We start from the raw sequence: 17,286 nt of genomic DNA, 5'->3' as shown, positions 1-17,286 counted from the left end.
GGGCCACTGTGGGCAGCCAATGGAGGGGCTGGGTGTGGGGGGGTCCAGGGCTGGGTGGGGTGACAGCTCTCACTCACCACTTCTTTTCTTTTCGACAGAAAGAAAGAGAGAGCATGCACAAATGGAGGAGGGGCAGAGACAGAGGGAGGGAGAGAATCTCCGCTGAGTGCAAAGCCTGATGCGGGGCTCAGTCTCACCAAGTGTGAGATCATGACCCGAGCAAAAATCAAGAGTTGGACGCTTAACCAATGAGCCACCCAGGCGCCCCTCACTCACCACTTATTGCCACTGATGTCATGCTGCTGCACTGTGTAACCGAAGAAGGCGGCCCTGGAGCCAGCGATGATTCGAGGCTTCCTGGTGTCCATGTTGAAGGTGTCTGTGAACCCTGGGGTGGGGAGAAGAGGATAGTCAGGCAGGAAGAGGTCTGGGCCCCAGTTGGTTGATGGTCCCCACTGGCAGGTCTTGGGTGTGGGAGGAGTATGGTCCCCTGTCCTTGGGGAGCCGCCATATGAGGTGGTTAATGTAGTCCCTGCTTTGGGGAGCCCATAGTCTGACAGGAGAGGTAGGAGAGGCGCACCCCCTGCCCCGCAAGAGCCATAATCTGATAGGGGAGGCACAAAACCTACTCTCAAGTAGACCAGGTCTGACTGGGAAGACCTGGTCCCTCCTTCTGAGAATGCCAGTCTCATGGTAGGGGTGCGGAGAAGATAGCTCCTTTCCTCTTCCACTATCCCTACCTCCAACTCCACTCCTTTTAGCTTCTGCTGGTTGCCTCTTCCATTTCGTTCTCTCTTTTCTCTCCTTTCTCCTCCTCCTGTCCCTCCTGCTCCTCCCTCTCTTCCTCCGTCTCATCTCTGCCTGCTAAAGAGTCAAGGAACTGCCTTCCCACCTGTCCCCCGCCAAGCCTTTGTTCCTAGTGGCCATGACTCCAGCTCTACTGGCTCACCACCACCTTCTGAACGGATTTGCAAAGCTCTGCCTGACTTCGGTTGGGGGTCACTGCTCGGCTGGGGCAGTTGACGCAAAGCAGACAAATAGTCTCGTAACCCTTTCACCCTGGCCTCTAAGGTTTTCCTTGTTTCGTTAGGTCACGTGTCAATGAACCGATTCCACCTGCCAGACAGCCTTGGTGTTGAACCTTTGGCATTCTTGTGCCAAATCACAAGAAACAACAGCTCACATCTGCATGGCAGCTTGGTTCCCAAGTCTCTTCACATCTGCCACCATTCTCCCTCGCAGGACCTTGGGAGAATGAACAAGCATCATCCACATTTGGCAAAGGGGGATCCAGTGCCAAAGTGGTTACGAGGCTTGTCCAAGGGTGCACAGGGGGTCAGTGGTAGCAGCAAGAACGAGGACCTGAGATGCCTGCTCTTTGACTCCTTCCCTCCACGAGGCATTTTCAGGGCATGTCTGGCCTCCTTACCCATTATTAGTAGTAGGAACACCAAACTTGGGACCCATGGGACTTGAGGGGTGGGATCCTACCATCAGCCCAAATTTTCAGATTAGTGAAATACAATCAGTAGAATAGAATAGAATAGACAGAATATCACTGTCCCCCCCTCCTTTCACGTATGTGTAGGGCGTGAAATACACGTTTATGTATTTCAAAGAACTTTTACATATATGTTACCCATTTGACCTCTATGACAGCCCTGTGACGTGGGTAGCAAAGGGTAGCCTGCGGGACAGGGACTCTGAATGTGAGGCTAGTACCTTGAGTGTCCCACTGTCCTGCCCATGGACACTGAATCCCCGGGCTGAGTATTTGAGGGGGACGCCCAGGGGCACCTACTTGAACAAGACCTATTGTAAAAGAACAAGTCGTTTCTTCCACACTTTCTTTTTTGCTCTGCGAATGGATGCAGTGGCCAAAAGTTTCATCATTAGAGTCATTGAATTAGAATCCCGGAGGGAAAACTGGAACTCCTTGGAGTCGGGATATTAGATATATGTTATCTCCCTTGTCTATGTCAATTGGTTATTAGTGCTGCCTGGAGCACTGTGTTAAGAGAGATTCTGAGGTCAAGTCTGTGCTCGGTGGGCAAGACTAGTGTGATCAATGAGCGGGATGGATCCTGCCATGGAAACAGGAGAGGACAGTGGCAACAAGCTGCTATGTAGCTGTCCTCATATTCCTAATCTGCCACAGGAATTTAGTGTCATGGCCCAGAGTGGGGCTGGGAGACGTACTTAACTCATTAGCGCCTTATTTACCAGGCCCAGACTCTGAACAGACTTATCAGCCTGGTTAGCAGCAGGCAGCCTCAGGAAAGGGGACCCTGGTCAGGTGAGCCCAGGGGGAGGAACCAAGGACCCTGGTTCTTGGCCAGTAAGGGCATGTCCTGGAAGAGAAAGGGACAATAGTGTCACCTATGCAGGGCTGGAAGGTGGGCAGCGAGGGGTCGAAGAAGCGGGGTTTGCAGACAAGGAACTTGCTCTCTCTCCAAATCCGTTCCAGGAGGGAACACACATACACACACGCACACACACATGCACACACATATACATGTGCACACGCAATACACGCGCGCACACATGCTTGTGTGCACACACACAGGCCTGTGTGCACACACACGCACATTTACAGGCACAGGCCACATCCCTGATGGTGTGCAACACTTTGTCTGGCTCCCTGGCGCCCCCTGGAGACACCCCATGGTGTCCCTGGTCCTCTTCTGTATCTGACCTCAGCAGGAGGAGGTGACCCTGAAGAAGGGGAAGGCACACTCTGGTCGTCAGGACCCTCCCACCATTTCCAGGCCTACAGGAGGGTGAGGGCCAGGGAAGATGAGGCCATAAATTGTGTCTTTGAGGTCCTCCCACTGCCAGTGCTTCTTGTGTGAACATGGCCAGGGGGTCCCTCCAAGATCTGTCAGATCCTGTTACTCCTCAGCCCCATACCCTCCACTGGGTTCCCACCCCACTCAGTCATAGCCAGACTCCTTACCTGCAAGGCCCTGTGTGACCACGCCCTCCCCGCCCCCGTGCTGTTCTTTCTTTTTATAAATTTTTTTTTAATGTTTACTTATTTTTGAGACAGAGACAGAGCATGAACAGGGGAGGGGCAGAGAGAGAGGGAGACGCAGAATCTGAAGCAGCTCTGGGCTGTCAGCACAGAGCCTGATTGGGGGCTTGAACTCACGAATGGCGAGAACATGACCTGAGCGGAAGTCAGATGCCCAACTGACTGAACCACCCAGCCGCCCCTCATGCTGTTCTTTCTGCTCATTTCCTGTCCTCCCTCCTCCATCCATCTGCTCCAGCCACGCTTTCCCCACTGGTCGGTCCTAATGATGCCTCAGACCGCCCTCTGCTCAGCGCCTTTGCCCTGGCTGTTCCCTCTGCCTGGAACACTCCTCCCCGGTCAGCTGCACAGCTCACCCCTCAAGTCATCCAGGTGTCTGTCTCAGTGCCATCTTATCCACCACCGGGCCATCCCGTCACTTTCCGTCCCCCTTCTCCTCCATTTTTCCTGACAGCACTTATCACAAACATATTACATATTTATCTGTTTTTCATCATGCGGCTGATAGACCATAATATTCCTATGTTCTCTAAGTGGCAGGAAACACTGCTGTACCCTCAGCTTCTCCTTAGCCCTTGGTGCCTGGTCATAGGTATCGACTGACTGGACGGCTGGGAACCAGGCGCCACATTGGGCTGGGATGCCCTCTCCCCTCCATGAGGAAAAGGGGAAAGAAAAGGATATTTCCTGAGCACTGAGATGTTCCGGGCATGATTCTAGGCATCTAACCATCGATTTTACATTAATTAGTTAGATCTTACACCAGCTCTGTGAGATAGGTATTATCCTACCTGTAGGAGGTTAAATAATTTGCCCTAAATCACTCAGCTGGGAGGAGATCAGAGCAAGTCCATGATCAAATAGCTCAGGGCACTGGGGTGATGTGTTACCCCTGGGAGACCAGCCTTTTATAACAAGGACCCAATAGGGAGGAGGGAATATTTTTTTCAGAGAAGGGGGTCTTCCCTGCCCTCTGCCCTCAGGGGCCACCTCCTCTGCTTTGGAATTCTGCTGGGAGAAGGAAATGGAGAGAAGGCGGATCCCTGTTCTCCTTCCGTCACCTGGGGGTCTGTCTAGGACCAGTCTAGTCTCCCCTGCACCCCCACCCCCAACCTCCTGGGGATAGGATTAGTGAAGCCAGCCACAGGCTAGAGGACAAAAGCCCTCAGGGCCAGGGTATTAAGTTCCAAAGTGGTGGTGTCCTCACTGGCGTGGGCATTTGCTTCTGATCAAACCAAGCCAGAGAATGGGTTTCCTAAAAGTGATGTCAAGTCGGATGCTCTGACCTCAGCTCCCAACGAGATCTCTGGCCCACTCCTCTGATGGCAGATGGCTTTCACACGTGGGGAATGTACTCTTCTCAGAGATTTACGATCTCCAAATACCAATAAAACAAAACAAAGTTGTTTTTGACAGGAATCGACAGGCCAGTCGCAGAGACGCTGGGAGACTGGCTGCTTTTCTGCCCTTGCTATTGATGACAGAGGGTGGAAACCCACAATTCTTGGGCTGCTCTCCTGTGGACTGTGGCCAAAGTTACATCAGCTTTTTCAGAAGCTTATCTGTATTTTTAAAAAGCACCAGTCAGTCCCAAGAAGGGATGGAAATCACAGCCCTGAGCTTGAGTACCACTGCAGGCTAAGGTGAACACCATGGCCCCGTTACCAGGTGGGGTAGTCCCAGTCCCAAATGCTGAGGCACACTGGCCAGCACGCATCCAGAGCTCCTGTTGGCCAACAGCTCCACTGGGAGCCCTCACTCTAGCTCAAGGTCAGCTGCTGGGCTTCCATGCTGCACTGGTCCATTTTCATGGCTCACCCCCCACTGCCCAGCCCGGTCCCAAATCCTCCACACGTCTGCAGACTCACTTGTGCTAGTTTTCCTCTGGCTGCCTGCGTGCAGTTACCAAGGGCCCCTTTCTGCTCCCGAAGATGCCCCTTCCTCCCGCCCTGGGGCCTTTGCACTTGCTGCCTCTCTGATGAACTTCTCATCCTCATCAAATCTCAGCACAAATGTCACATCCCCTCTCATCCCCAGAAGCCTCCCTGACCCCCGATTATACCAGGTCTTGCCTGATGATCTCATCACCTCTTGTACTCACCAGTACAAGTGACTTCTTTATCATCACAGTTAGTAGTTGGAACTGGTGTGATCATTTGGTTGATGGCGGCTCCGCGAACACCAGATAGGGTCTGTTTACTCACTGCTGGCTTCAGCACCCAGCCCGGGGCTAGCCCCGAACAGCACTGAGGGGTGAGCAAGACAGGAAGAGAGTGGGGAGCCTACCAGCTAGGGAGAGCTGCGTGGAGAGTAAGTGCAAGGCTGTGACCAGTCTGCCATGACGCTTAGAGAAGGCAGGGACCATGGTGGGCTAGGGCAGTCAGGAAGCTTCTGGGGCTGTGATCGCAGCCTGGAAGGCTGATGCGTACAAATTGGTGAGGCAGCCCAAAGGCGGTAGGCAGGAATTTCTGGTGTGAAGGGAAGGAGAAGAGAAGAGCCTGCCTGGCACAGGTGTCAGAACTGTCTAGCTCCTCCTGCCCTCCTGCCAGACTCCTTGAGGGTGAGTCCAGGCAAGGAGACGGCATGGCTTTTGAGATGAGGGAGGGCTGGTTAGAAGCCTGGCTCCAGCATTCATTCGCTAATGGGCGACCCGGGGTCAGTTCCTTCTTCTTTCTGGCTGTTAGTTTACTCATCTATAAAATGGGACTAATAATGCCCACCTTGAAGGGTGGGTGACGAGACTGAATGCAGTACCCCAACTGTGGCAGTGCCTGGTAGGTGGAAAGCACTCAATACATCTTGGTTGAATTAAATTGAGTCAAGATTCCCTGTTCTCTGGGCTGCCTCAGTGCCTCTGCCCACGCTGTTCATCTGCCCTAGGAGGCCTTTCCTTCTTCCTTCTTCCTTCCTTCCTTTCTTTATTCCTTTCTTTATTCCTTCCTTCCTTCCTTCCTTTCTTTCTCCCTTCCTTTCTTCCTTCCTTCCTTCCCTTCCTCTCTCTCCTTTTCTTCCTTCCTTCCTTCCCTCCCTCCTTTCTTTCTTTTTTTTCTTTCTTTCTCTCTTTCTTTCTTTTTTTTCTCTTTCTCTTTCTTTCTCTCTTTCTTTCTCTTCCTTCCTTCCTTTCTCTCTCTCTCTCCTTTTCTTCCTTCCTTCCTTCCCTCCCTTTCTTTCTCTTTCTTTCTTTCTTTCTTCTCTCTCTTTCTTTCTCCCTTCCTTCCTTCCTTCCTCTCTCTCCTTTTCTTCCTTCCTTCCTTCCCTCCCTCCCTTCTTTCTTTCTTCTTTCTCTTTCTCTTTCTTTCTCTCTTTCTTTCTCTTCCTTCCTTCCTTTCTCTCTCTCTCTCCTTTTCTTTTCTTCCTTCCTTCCCTCCCTCTCTCCTTTCTTTTCTTTTCTTTTTTCTCTTTTCTTTTCTTTCTTTCTCAAACATCAAGGCCCAGCTCTGATGACTCCTCTGCTACATTGTGGCCCTTCCTCTTGGATTATAGTAGTTTCCACATCTACCTTGCCCTCTTCCCTGTGTATACACTATTCAGGGCAACATCCAGGAGCAGCTTTTTATCTTTACCCTGTGCCCGGAGGATGCAGGGAGACTGCCTGCTGGATTTCTCACCTTCTGAGAATCTGCTCTCAGAACCTGTATCTGTGGGCTTCTTCCTGCCTTAGTTTACCTCCTAGCTTTCTGACTTAGGTACTAACGGTCCCCTGACACTTAGATTATAATAATAACAAGCATAGCATTCACTACGTACCAAACACTGTTCCAGATTTATTTAATCATCACAATAACCCTTTTTTTTTAATTTTTAACTTTTCTAAGTTTGTTTATTTTGAGAGAGACAGACAGCATAAGCAGGGGAGGGGCATAAAGAGAGGGAGACACAGAATCTGAAGCAGGCTCCAGGCTCTGAGTTGTCAGCACAGAGCCCAATGCAGGGCTTGAACTCATGAACCGCGAGATTGTGACCTCAGCCAAAGTCCAACGCTTAACCAACTGAGCCACCCAGGCACCCCACACAATAACCTTTTGAAGTGAGCATATTATCATTCTCATTTTACAGGTGAAGAAACTGAGACACAGCCAGGAACAGCAGGGATGCACCCCAAGGCCTCATCAGTCCTGCCCCATGCCTCCTGCCTCCATCCAGCCTTCTCTCTCTGTCAGCCCCACCCCCTTCCATCACCTGAATTCCTCACCCAGGTTTGACCTTCTCCCACTCCCTGCTCCTTAAAAACTCACGAGTCCCAGGTCACACACCCTTAGATCCTGCTCGCTAGAGAACCGATTGGTGAATCCCTGACCACAGGGACCAGGTGGGCAGAAGGAAGCAGCCAGAGTCCTTGAAGGTCTGCACATAGCTCTGCTCAGCAGCCCTCTGTCTGCAGGCACCCAGGCCTCAGGTCACTCCCTGGGCCCCACGCTGCGTTACAGATGCACTTGTGTAAGCAAACGCCTTCATTTTCCTTGGACGATGTACGCTGGGATGGGGGCGAGGGAGGCAGATGCTACCCAGACTCTCTCCTATCATCTCCCTCTTCCCAGTTCTCCTTGGGCCCCAAGAATCTTCCCATCTAAAAGCAAATCGCAGATAGAGAGGGTGGTAAGCTGAAACTAGCTTAAGCAAAAAGAAATGGTAAAGTAGACCTCTTGCCACTGTGGAGGACAGAATGACACATTCCAAAGTGAGACATAAATGAGATGTCAGTGCCTGGCCGTTTTGTACCGTCTGCGTTGCTGTCCCTTTGGCACACAGTAGGTGCTCAGTAAAATATGCTGAACTACAGCAGAAAATGTAGCTCTGAGACAAACCAGAGGGGACTCTTAAATATAGGGAACAAACTGAGGGTTGCTGGAGGGGAGGTGGGGGGGGGGGACGGGCTAAATGGGTGACGGGCATTGAGGAGGGCCCTTGTTGGGATGAGCACTGGGTGTCGTATGTAAGCGATGAATCATGGGAACCTGTCCCCGAAACCAAGAGCACACTGTATACACGGTGTGTTAGCCAGCTTGACAATAAATTATATTAAAAAAATAATAATAATAAAAAAAGCAGGGGACTTGCTGGGATGAGTGTTATATGTAAGTGTCACGTGTAAGTGGTGAATCACTGGGTTCTGTTCCTGAAACCAATACGACACTGTATGTTAACTTGGATATAAATAAATAAATAAATAAATAAATAAATAAATAAATAAATATCACAGAAAGAAAGAAAGAAAGAAAGCAAGCAAGCAAGCAAGCAAGCAAGCTTAGCTCTGCCTAACAACAACAAATAACAAACACTGTCAAGCATTCCCACTTGACTTTGGGCTGGGCCATGGGAGGCAGAAATTAAAGTGAGTCAGTTCCCAGCCGACTCGGCTAGGAACTACTTGGTTCATTCCTGCTTGTTCATTTGCACCTCTGCCATCCCTGTGAGAAGTATCTCACTCAGGCTAGCCCAGCGATTCCAGGAAAAGGGTGCAGGGCATTTGGCGCAAAGCTGGCCTAGCCAAACCCAGCTGAGATCAGCGATCCCCGGGATGCAGGAGCAAGCCCAGGGAGACCAGCAGAGCCACTCGGTCGGGCTTAGTTTAGGTCAGCTGATGCCAGACACGGGAGCTACATAATTATTGGATGTCACTCAGATTTGGGGAGGGGCTATTTGTTACACGGCATTATTATAGCAATTGATCACCGACTTGGTCTAGCTCTTAAAGGACAGACAGTCAGGGAGGATTAGGAACAGTTTCACAGGGTGATTAGACAAAGACACAAGGAGAGGGAGGCTGGGGATCGGCGGGGACTCGTGGTTTCTGGGGTAGGAACCTGATCGCTGCCTTCTCAAGGGCTCATGAGGAAGCCCCAAGGTGACACAGGGCGAGACCTGTGCTTCGCCTGTCAGGGAACAGGGTGGCCCAGCCAGCAGGTCATGACCTGAGCCACGCATCAAGCCTTAGAGCTGTGCTGTCGTGCCTTGTCAGGACACAGAATGGCAGACACGGGCAGCAGACCTACAGACAGACCCTGAGCATCAATTCTGGGTTCCACATAGGATCTGTGCGGCCACAAAGCCTCCACAGCACAAGGGACCTCCTGTACCTCATTTTCTACTGCATTTCCTAATTGCCCGGGCTTATAACTACTACCCTTTCCCTCCCAGACAATTGAACACTTACTTGGGTCAAAGGAGTAGCAACTTTGTTATCGGGGAAAGGTAACTTCTTTGGGTTTTATTTTTATGAAGGATCTTAGAGATCAAGTAGTCTATCAGTCTCCAAACTTTATTTTTCTGGAGAGAATCCCAACTTTTTTTTTTTTTTAACACAATCTACACAGGAAATGCAGACACAAGACGTTGAGGTTAGGTTAGGGGCAGGGGATAAGGAGTACCTCCTCACCCCCAGTGAGAGTCCTAAGACAGTTCTTTTGAACCCTAGCATGTCCTGGAACATAGTTTGAGAAGCACTGGCTCAGGTTTAAGATGCTTATTGTCAGAAGAGAGCGAACTAAGGCTAGGAGAGGGGTGGGGATTAATGCAAGGTCACCAACTTTTCTTCACACCCATCTTTATTCACCACCAGTTCTTTTTCCTTTTCTCTTTCTTTCTTTCTTTCTCTCTCTCTCTCTCTTTCTTCCTTCCTTCCTTCTTTCCTTCCTTCTTTCTTTCTCTTTCTTCCTTCCTTCCTTCCTTTCCTTCTATTTTTAAAGATTTTGTTTTTAAGTCACCTCTACACCCGAGATGGTGCTCGAACTCACCACCCTGACATCAAGAGTCCCACACTCTACTGACTGAGCCCACCAGGCGCTGCGCCGCTGGTCCTTCTGCATGACATTTCTCTTGAGTCCTCTGATTCAGTAAAAATCTACTTGGGTCTGTGATGCTTCGGGTCACATGCTGGGTAGCAGGGACACCAAGGCGATAAGCTAAGACTTGTGGTGGTCAGAGTCTGCAACCACGTGGGCGGGCCAACAGACATGCAAGCAAGTCAGCAGAGCCCGAAGCAAAGCTGAGAGGAAGTTGGACCAGGGCGGTGTGATGTGGGTTCTAATCTCAGCACCGTCACTAACTTGGCTGTGTGTCCGTGGAGAGTCACCACGCCTCTCTGGGCCTCAGTTTCCCCATCTGTAAAGTGACAGTGTTCTGCGCTCTGCCATCTAAGGCCCAGTCCCCTCACACATCAGTGAGGTTCGCCGGGGCAAACACACAGCCGGCTTCCAGCTGTCAGCACGCGAGCATCTGTCTTGAGTCTTTGCAAACAATTTGGACTTGGAGGCCAGGCAGTGTGGAGGAATGCAAACTCATCTTAATGTTGGCCGGGGCCAAACACATTTAGAAAGGGAACTCTCCAGGCAAAAACGATCATCATTTGCATTCCCGAGCCAAAGGGAAGGACTAAGGAAACTGTCATTTAGTGCTCGGCAGTAGGCAGGCCTTGTTCCCTCCCCTTGCCTGAACCCCGGAGACCAGGCCCGGGGGCCTTGCTTCCCTGGCCGTGGCTGCTGGGCACGCCCAGCTGTCAGACGGGTGGCCTTGGTGGGGGTCCAAGCAATGTGGTCACCTCTCCAAGAAATCCCAGTCCTGTCCCGTTGCTGGACTGTGCTGCTAAAACCTTAGCGAGGAGATCTGGAGCAAGTGGGCAGGGGACCCCATGGCTGCCTTCACAGCTCTCTTCAAAATCGTGGCTGCCAGGCTTTGTGCCCTAACCCCTTGAGTACACGGCTACGTGGCCTTGGAAGGACGGAGGCTTCTCTGTCCCTAGGATCTTCTCGCAATGGGAGCAATGACCCCTTCAGTGGGGAGAAATGGCTGGAGGACCATTGCCAAGGTCAAAGGCTAGAGGATGGACTCCCAAGAACCAGAACTCAGAAAAGGGAACGTGGGACTGTAATGCCCACCTCCTGAGAGCTGGGATTGCATGGGTGTCAGGAGACCTGCATCCTCCCCTGGCTTCTGCCACCGACTGGCTGAACCTTGAACAAGGTACTTTTCTCTGGGCCTCAGTTTCCCCTTATAGATAATGAGGAAGCTGGACCAGGTGGTCTAAAAACCTTTACAGTTGGGACGTTCTGAGTCTGTGTGACCCTTCACCTCTGCATTCATTTCTAAATCTACCTCCCTTAGGAGGGGAGAGCAGGCAGATGAGCACTGAACACCCCAAGAGGGCATGCAGCTGGCCACTGCCCCTGTAAGTCCCTGCCAGACTGGCTTCCAGGACTGAGGCCATCCCCCCTTCCCCTCCAGCACTTGGATCCAACACAAATGCTGCTCAGCATCAAGCCACTTCTGAAAGTGAACTGAACACCCTCCTGCCTGCCCTCCATGACTTAGCGCTCAGCTGTACCGGCCCGCTCCTAGCACTGGGGGCCGTGATCAGGTGGGCACGGGTCTGGGGATTCCAAGCCACTTCTTACCACCAGGTCTCTGGTGCTTTAGAGCAAATGTGCCCAAACTTGGTCTCTCTCTCTCTCTTTTCTTTATATATTTATTTATTTACTTTGAGAGAGAAAAAGAGCGAGTTGGGGAGGGGCAGAGAGAGACAGAGAGAGAGAGAAGCAGGTTCTGCACTGTCAGCACTGAGTCCGAGGCAGGGCTCGATCCCATGAATCGTGAGATCGTGACCTGAGCCAAAATCAAGAGATGGACGCTTACCGACTGGGCCACCAGGTGCCCCAAACTCAGGTCTTTACTCTTGCGAAAGACCACCCTGTTCTCCACCTTATTATCTCCTCAGTGTCTTGCTTCTTTGCCAAATGACTGCCCTTCTGGATGGACTTCATGTCTCTCTGCTAACTGGTCCTTATCCCCCTGCCTTTTTCTTGGAAAGAAGTGCTATGGAGTCCATCCTGCTTCATATTCGTCCAACATTATTATCAACAACCAACAGCCGTCCTTCCGTGTTCTACCTTCTTTTGAAGAAGCTAGAGGGAACCCTGGCTCTGGATGGAGTCTCCAATCCTTGGCTCCCCTGGTCTGGTGCAGGTCAGGACAGGCCCGCTGAGGGAGGCTGGTGCACACATGTGCACGAGTAGCTAAGGGATTAGCAAGAGAGGACGGGCTAGGGAGTGGTAATGGCAGGCAGGAGTGATTTCTCCTGATGGAGTCCAGGAAGAGGAGAGGATCCCATCCATCCGAAGGACCATCCCTATCCTCAGACTGGTAGAGAAGGGGAGGGCAAGGCCATAGTGGGGAGGCTTCCATGGAAAGGCTTCATCCCTGCCCACGGAACGAGCACGCCCCTCGTTTCTTGGAGGAATCTCTCAGGGAAATGATCTCATCAGGGAACCAGCGCGTCCCCAGCCCACATTCACTGCTGCTTCTGGCAGTGAGCCACTCCGGGCGAGCCAGTGGCTGTCTCCTGGGTGGCTGTGGCCACAAGTCCACCTTCCCCGGGAGGAGGAGCCCCAGATCCATAAGTTCTTTTATGTCCTCCTGGATGTTCCATGTGTGAAAAAGCGCACATCAGAATCAGGCAGCTTCCTCGTGCGTACAGTGAGGGGGCCTAGACATTGTCACTGGCTGAGTGCTGGGTTCCACTTGAGCCCCGCATCTTGGAAAGCCTTCGTATGTGTACAGAGGTCTTAACTGGACAGAGGTTTTCATATTCACGATCCCATCAGGCCTAGGCAGCTTCTAACACACCAGCTGTCTACACAAAAGGAACACTGCTGGGCTTGCCTACCTGCCTTTGCTCTCTGTCTCCTCCACCTGTGTGTCTTCTCTTCCCATCTGCCCTCTCTTCTGCACCCACCCATGAGCAGGGCCCAGTGTGTGCCCCACTCGTCCTGTCATTTTGCTCCTGTGGTCCCCACCTCGTCCAATGTCCCTTCCCAGCTGTCCCGCCTCCTGACCCTCCCTTCCACACCTGGGGTGGAGAGGCCAGGGGACAGGGAGCGGGCCATGTCCTGCACATGCATGTCCTTGGTGCCTACTGTTTCAGACAGCAGGCACTCAACAAACATGAAGTAGACACATGCACACAAAAGGCTGTGCTTGGGCCTGTCTCACCAATGGGGAAACGGAGGCTCAGGAAGTTGCCTGCTGTGACCAAGGTCTTCTAGCTGGTGGGGCATGTTTAGTTAGAGCAGGGATCCAAAGGCAGTGCTCTTGGTCCAGTCCTTCCCTGAATCTCCCAATGGGATTCAACTGTCATTCTCGGAACACCTATCAAGTGCCAGAAACAGGCCAGGTGCCTTAGCATTTCATTGAATCCTAACACGAGATTAGGAATTTGATCCCCATTAGACAGGCGAAGAAATGGAGGCTCCGAGACTGACTTGCCCATGGCCTAGGTGCTCATGCTGAGGCCTCATCCTGACTGCTTCCCAGGTGACACACCCTTTACCCCTCTAGAGTGCCCCTCCGGGTCAGCTGTGTCTGCGAGACAGCAGGCAGGGCAGCTGAGAGCTCTCCACGGTGGGGTTGGATAAGACCCTCTACTCGTGTCCAAAGAGGGTGCCCTCCCCCTTCCCGGAGCAGAGATAGCTCTGTCTTTGAAGCTTTCACTTGCGTTGGAGCATTGCAGACCCTAGGCCAACCCGATATTTGGTGCCAAAAAGAGAGGCCACCATAACCAAGGCGAGGGGGCTTCTGTCCCTCTTCGGCCCTGGGCCCTGCTCAGTATCCAGAACACAACAGCCTCTCAACAAAGTTGACTGAACAAACTCATGAATGAACGAGCATGGATGAGCTTATGAAGTTAACTCGATAATCATCTAACAAGGACCTATGCTGACGGGGCTCAGGGCAGTCTCACCTCTGCCCACTGCCCTCTGTCAGTTCACCCTCCACTCTCCCCAGCCGGGCTCCCCCCTGCCCCCATGCTACACGCGGGGTGCGAACAGCCAGGGAGCCCTCCTGCGCCGGCCTGCCTACCTCTCTCCCCTGCTTCAGCCTCCTCGTCTCATCCAAAAGCTCAGTTGTTCTCTGTCCTGTTCCCACAGTGTCCTAAAGCTTGCTGACCTATGACTTATCACAAACAAATCTCTACATCAGAAGCAATCAGACACGGGCCGGGCAGCCATATCGGGTAGTGAGGGCCCCGCTGTGGGGGAGGCTACAGGGGAGATCAAACACTTGCTGGGGCGGGTGAGCTGCGGGCTGAAATAGAGACACTTGCATAAGCATCCAGAGAGGAGAGATGGAAAGAAGGAGCCAGTGCTGGCGAGAGCAAGGGCTATCCTTTTTATTTATTTTTTTGAGAAATCGGGAGTTTGCCAATGTGCTGGTTAGGCAGATGTCAGGCTCATGGAAAACAGGCCTAAAAACTGAAAAGAGCAAACAGCAAACTGAAATTTGCTGTAATTAACATTGTTTTTTTGCTCCCAGCCTTGGACAGCCATCTCATGCCTTCAGGGAACACAGGGATCACCTCCTTCAGGAATAAGATTCACGTTTTTATGAGAGCCAGTGTATTTTCCTGCCTGACATCATTTTTTCCTTTTTCTAGCGAGGGAAAGTGATCAAAATGGACCTCTTTCCTTAAGTTTTCAAAGGCTGCCATGAAGGATATAAAAACACACCAGTGTCAATATTGTGAATCTCTGTGTCGCAAATTCATTTAAAGTACAACAAAGATTGGAGCAACTAACCCTCTCCCTGACCTCAAGCTGCCTAGAAGACTGGAGGCAGAGATGTGACCCCAAATATGCACCTGTAGGACCTGGCTGAGCATGTGGGACTTGGGCTGAGGCTTTTCTCCACTCACCCCAAATGGGCCCAGGCTCCTGCGAGCCCCAGATCACACCCAGCCCAGCCCAGCCCTGCCCTCTGAGCTCCATGGTCAATGCCCAGATGCCCACAGACATTTTCACTTGAATGTCTCATGGCATCTCACTTCATGCGACCAAAAAGATGCCTTAGGTTTTCCCTTCCCAATAGGCTTTCTCCCAGAACTCCCCATTTCAGGACCTGGAGTCACCTACCATCCGATGGCTTGAGTCACAAGCTTGGACATCAGTCCTCAGGATTTTCCTTCACTTCCCATCAACAAATCCTGCCAGCTCCACCCCCTCGATTCCTCTCGAATGTGTCCCCTCTTCTCTATTTCCTCTGACACCACCCAGGCCAAGTCATTTTCATCCTTTTACACCTGGACCTCTGCAAGACGCTTCTTTGTTTTTTGTTTTTTTTTTTTTAAGATTAAAACAATTTTTAATTTTTATTTATTTTTGAAGGAGAGAGACAGAGCATGAATGGTGGAGGAGCAGAGAGCGAGGGAGACACAGAATCTGAAACAGTATCCAGGCTCTGAGCTGTCAGCACAGAGCCCAACGTGGGGCTTGCAATCACAAGCCATGAAATCATGACCTGAGCTGAAGTCGAATGCTTAACTGAACTAGCCACGCAGGCACCCGTTTGCAAGAGGCTTCTCATTGGTCCCTTAATCCTACTTTTGCTCAACTCCAAACTATGCTCTTCATAGCAGCCAAATCCTGTGATCCTGGTACCTTCCTGCTGAAAACTTCTGGGGTCCTCCCATCGCATTTAGGGTAGATTCTAGACCTTTCCCCAGGGCTCACCAGACCTTGCAGGATCTCTCTGTTCCTGTGTCACAATCTTTGCCACTTTCTACTTTCATCCATTCTGACTCCCTCCCTGATCTTCAAACCCACAGAGTTCTTCCCACCTCAGGGCCTTTGGACTAGCTGTTCCTTTTGTCTAGAACATTATTCTCCAAGATCTTTGCTCAGCCGGCTCCTTCTTAACCTCCAGTTTTAATGTCCTGGCCTCAGAGGACTCTTCCCTGAGCACGCTCCGGAGAACCATTATCCTCCCTCAAAGCATCTTCCTTATGTCTTTGACAAATAAAGATAATTACAGTTGGTTATAAGAGCTATTTGCTCACTTGGACACTGTCTCCTCTCCCCCCTGGAGTTTAAGTTCCACAAGGAAGGGGACCAGGCCGGAATGTGTACAATCTTCCCTTTCAGTGATGTCATGGTGGTGGCTTGCTTTAAATTGACCACAGTGGGAGGATTTACACCACGGTATTTGGCAAATGCTACAAATAGGGACTCTACCCATCTCATCCCAAGAGCCAGAACGGGTTGTTAAACATTTACCAGCCCTCCACTGGAAGGGACTGCATCTGTCTGTCTCCCTACCTTATCCTCAGCATTTGGAACAATGCCTCGCACACAATAAGTACTCAATACACATTTGTTAAAAGAGATTGGAGGAAAAAAAAAAAAGAATAACAAGCACCAGGCCCCCAAGAGTCTCATACACTAACCTGCCGACAAAGAGTAGAAGGGGAAAGTTACACTCGGAGCCTCAGAGGGGGAGAGAACTTCAGAGTCCTGAATTTGGCTTCAGAAGCCCTGGTTCTAACCCCAGCATAGCTTTTTAACATGTTTTACAACTTGGATGGGTTTCTTGCTCTGCCTGACTCGGTTTTCTTATCGGTGAAAGGCATACGCTGGACTGGATGCTCTGAGTCCCTGTGTAGGATTTCATGAAGCCCATCGACGTGCACTGTTCCCATCTTACCCCCTCGAGCCCCCCAGTCACTGCACTACACTGCACAACTGCAAAGAGTGCTGTTTACACCGTAGTCGTTTGACTTACGCAGTGCACAGTCTTTACAGCTGTACGTGGCAGCCCTGCCCACCCTGATCCCGGCCACGGTCCCTTTCAAAGGAAGCTGAATTGGACAGTGAGTTCCTCCCTTTCCTGACATACTAACCAGCTCAAAGAGCTCAGACAGTTTGGTTTTGGTTTTCGAGTTCCTAAGATTATTTCCCGCTTGTCATGGGCGTGTGGAGCAAGAGCCCTGTGCATCCAGGCTAAGCCCCAGCCCAGGGAGTGTTTGGGTAAAGTAAGAGCAAGACAAGGCTTAGGATATGCAATTTGTGGCACAGCTTTCCCTCGGAGGACAGGAAGCAGCGCAGTGAGGACCCAGAGAATTGCTGTGCCTGTCTGCCCCTGGTCTTTGAATACAAACTAAAAAAAGGAATTGTGGGGGGCCCTTCCCTTCCAAGCCTGCAGGGCCCGCCCTACAGTGGATACACCCGCAACCCATCTGAGAAGTTCTCTGGCTGCTTAGAGCTTGACATAGACCCAACAGAACCCAAGCGAAGCTGGATGCTATGGGCTGGGCTTGATGGGGGTGGAGGACATTAGGGAGTGGAAGTGTGTCGGTTCCCTGAAGGTTATGCAGAAGCCCTTTGGGTTTTCGTATATGTCACTTCCTCATGGTTTCAAAACTATCACAAATGTCTACTGTCACGTTTAGGTCTTTAGAAGAGTCAAGGGCTCATGGCTCCGCCTACCTT

General features: G+C 51.3%; 1 protein-coding gene across 1 annotated transcript in view; it reads right to left on the bottom strand.

Annotated features, from left to right (window-relative positions):
- Positions 1–17,286, bottom strand: part of ITGA11 (integrin subunit alpha 11) — a 126,076-nt gene that overhangs the window by 91,519 nt on the left and 17,271 nt on the right. The window contains exon 2 of the mRNA XM_027067624.2: positions 277–388. Within this exon, the coding sequence (XP_026923425.1) occupies positions 277–388 (112 nt within the window). The remainder of the gene's footprint in view (positions 1–276; positions 389–17,286) is intronic.

The sequence above is a fragment of the Acinonyx jubatus genome, chromosome B3 (genome assembly GCF_027475565.1).
Source record: "Acinonyx jubatus isolate Ajub_Pintada_27869175 chromosome B3, VMU_Ajub_asm_v1.0, whole genome shotgun sequence".
In the NCBI taxonomy this organism is placed as follows: domain Eukaryota; kingdom Metazoa; phylum Chordata; class Mammalia; order Carnivora; family Felidae; genus Acinonyx; species Acinonyx jubatus.
The sequence above is the reverse complement of the archived record's forward strand: the minus strand, read 5'-3'. Positions and strand labels throughout refer to the sequence as shown.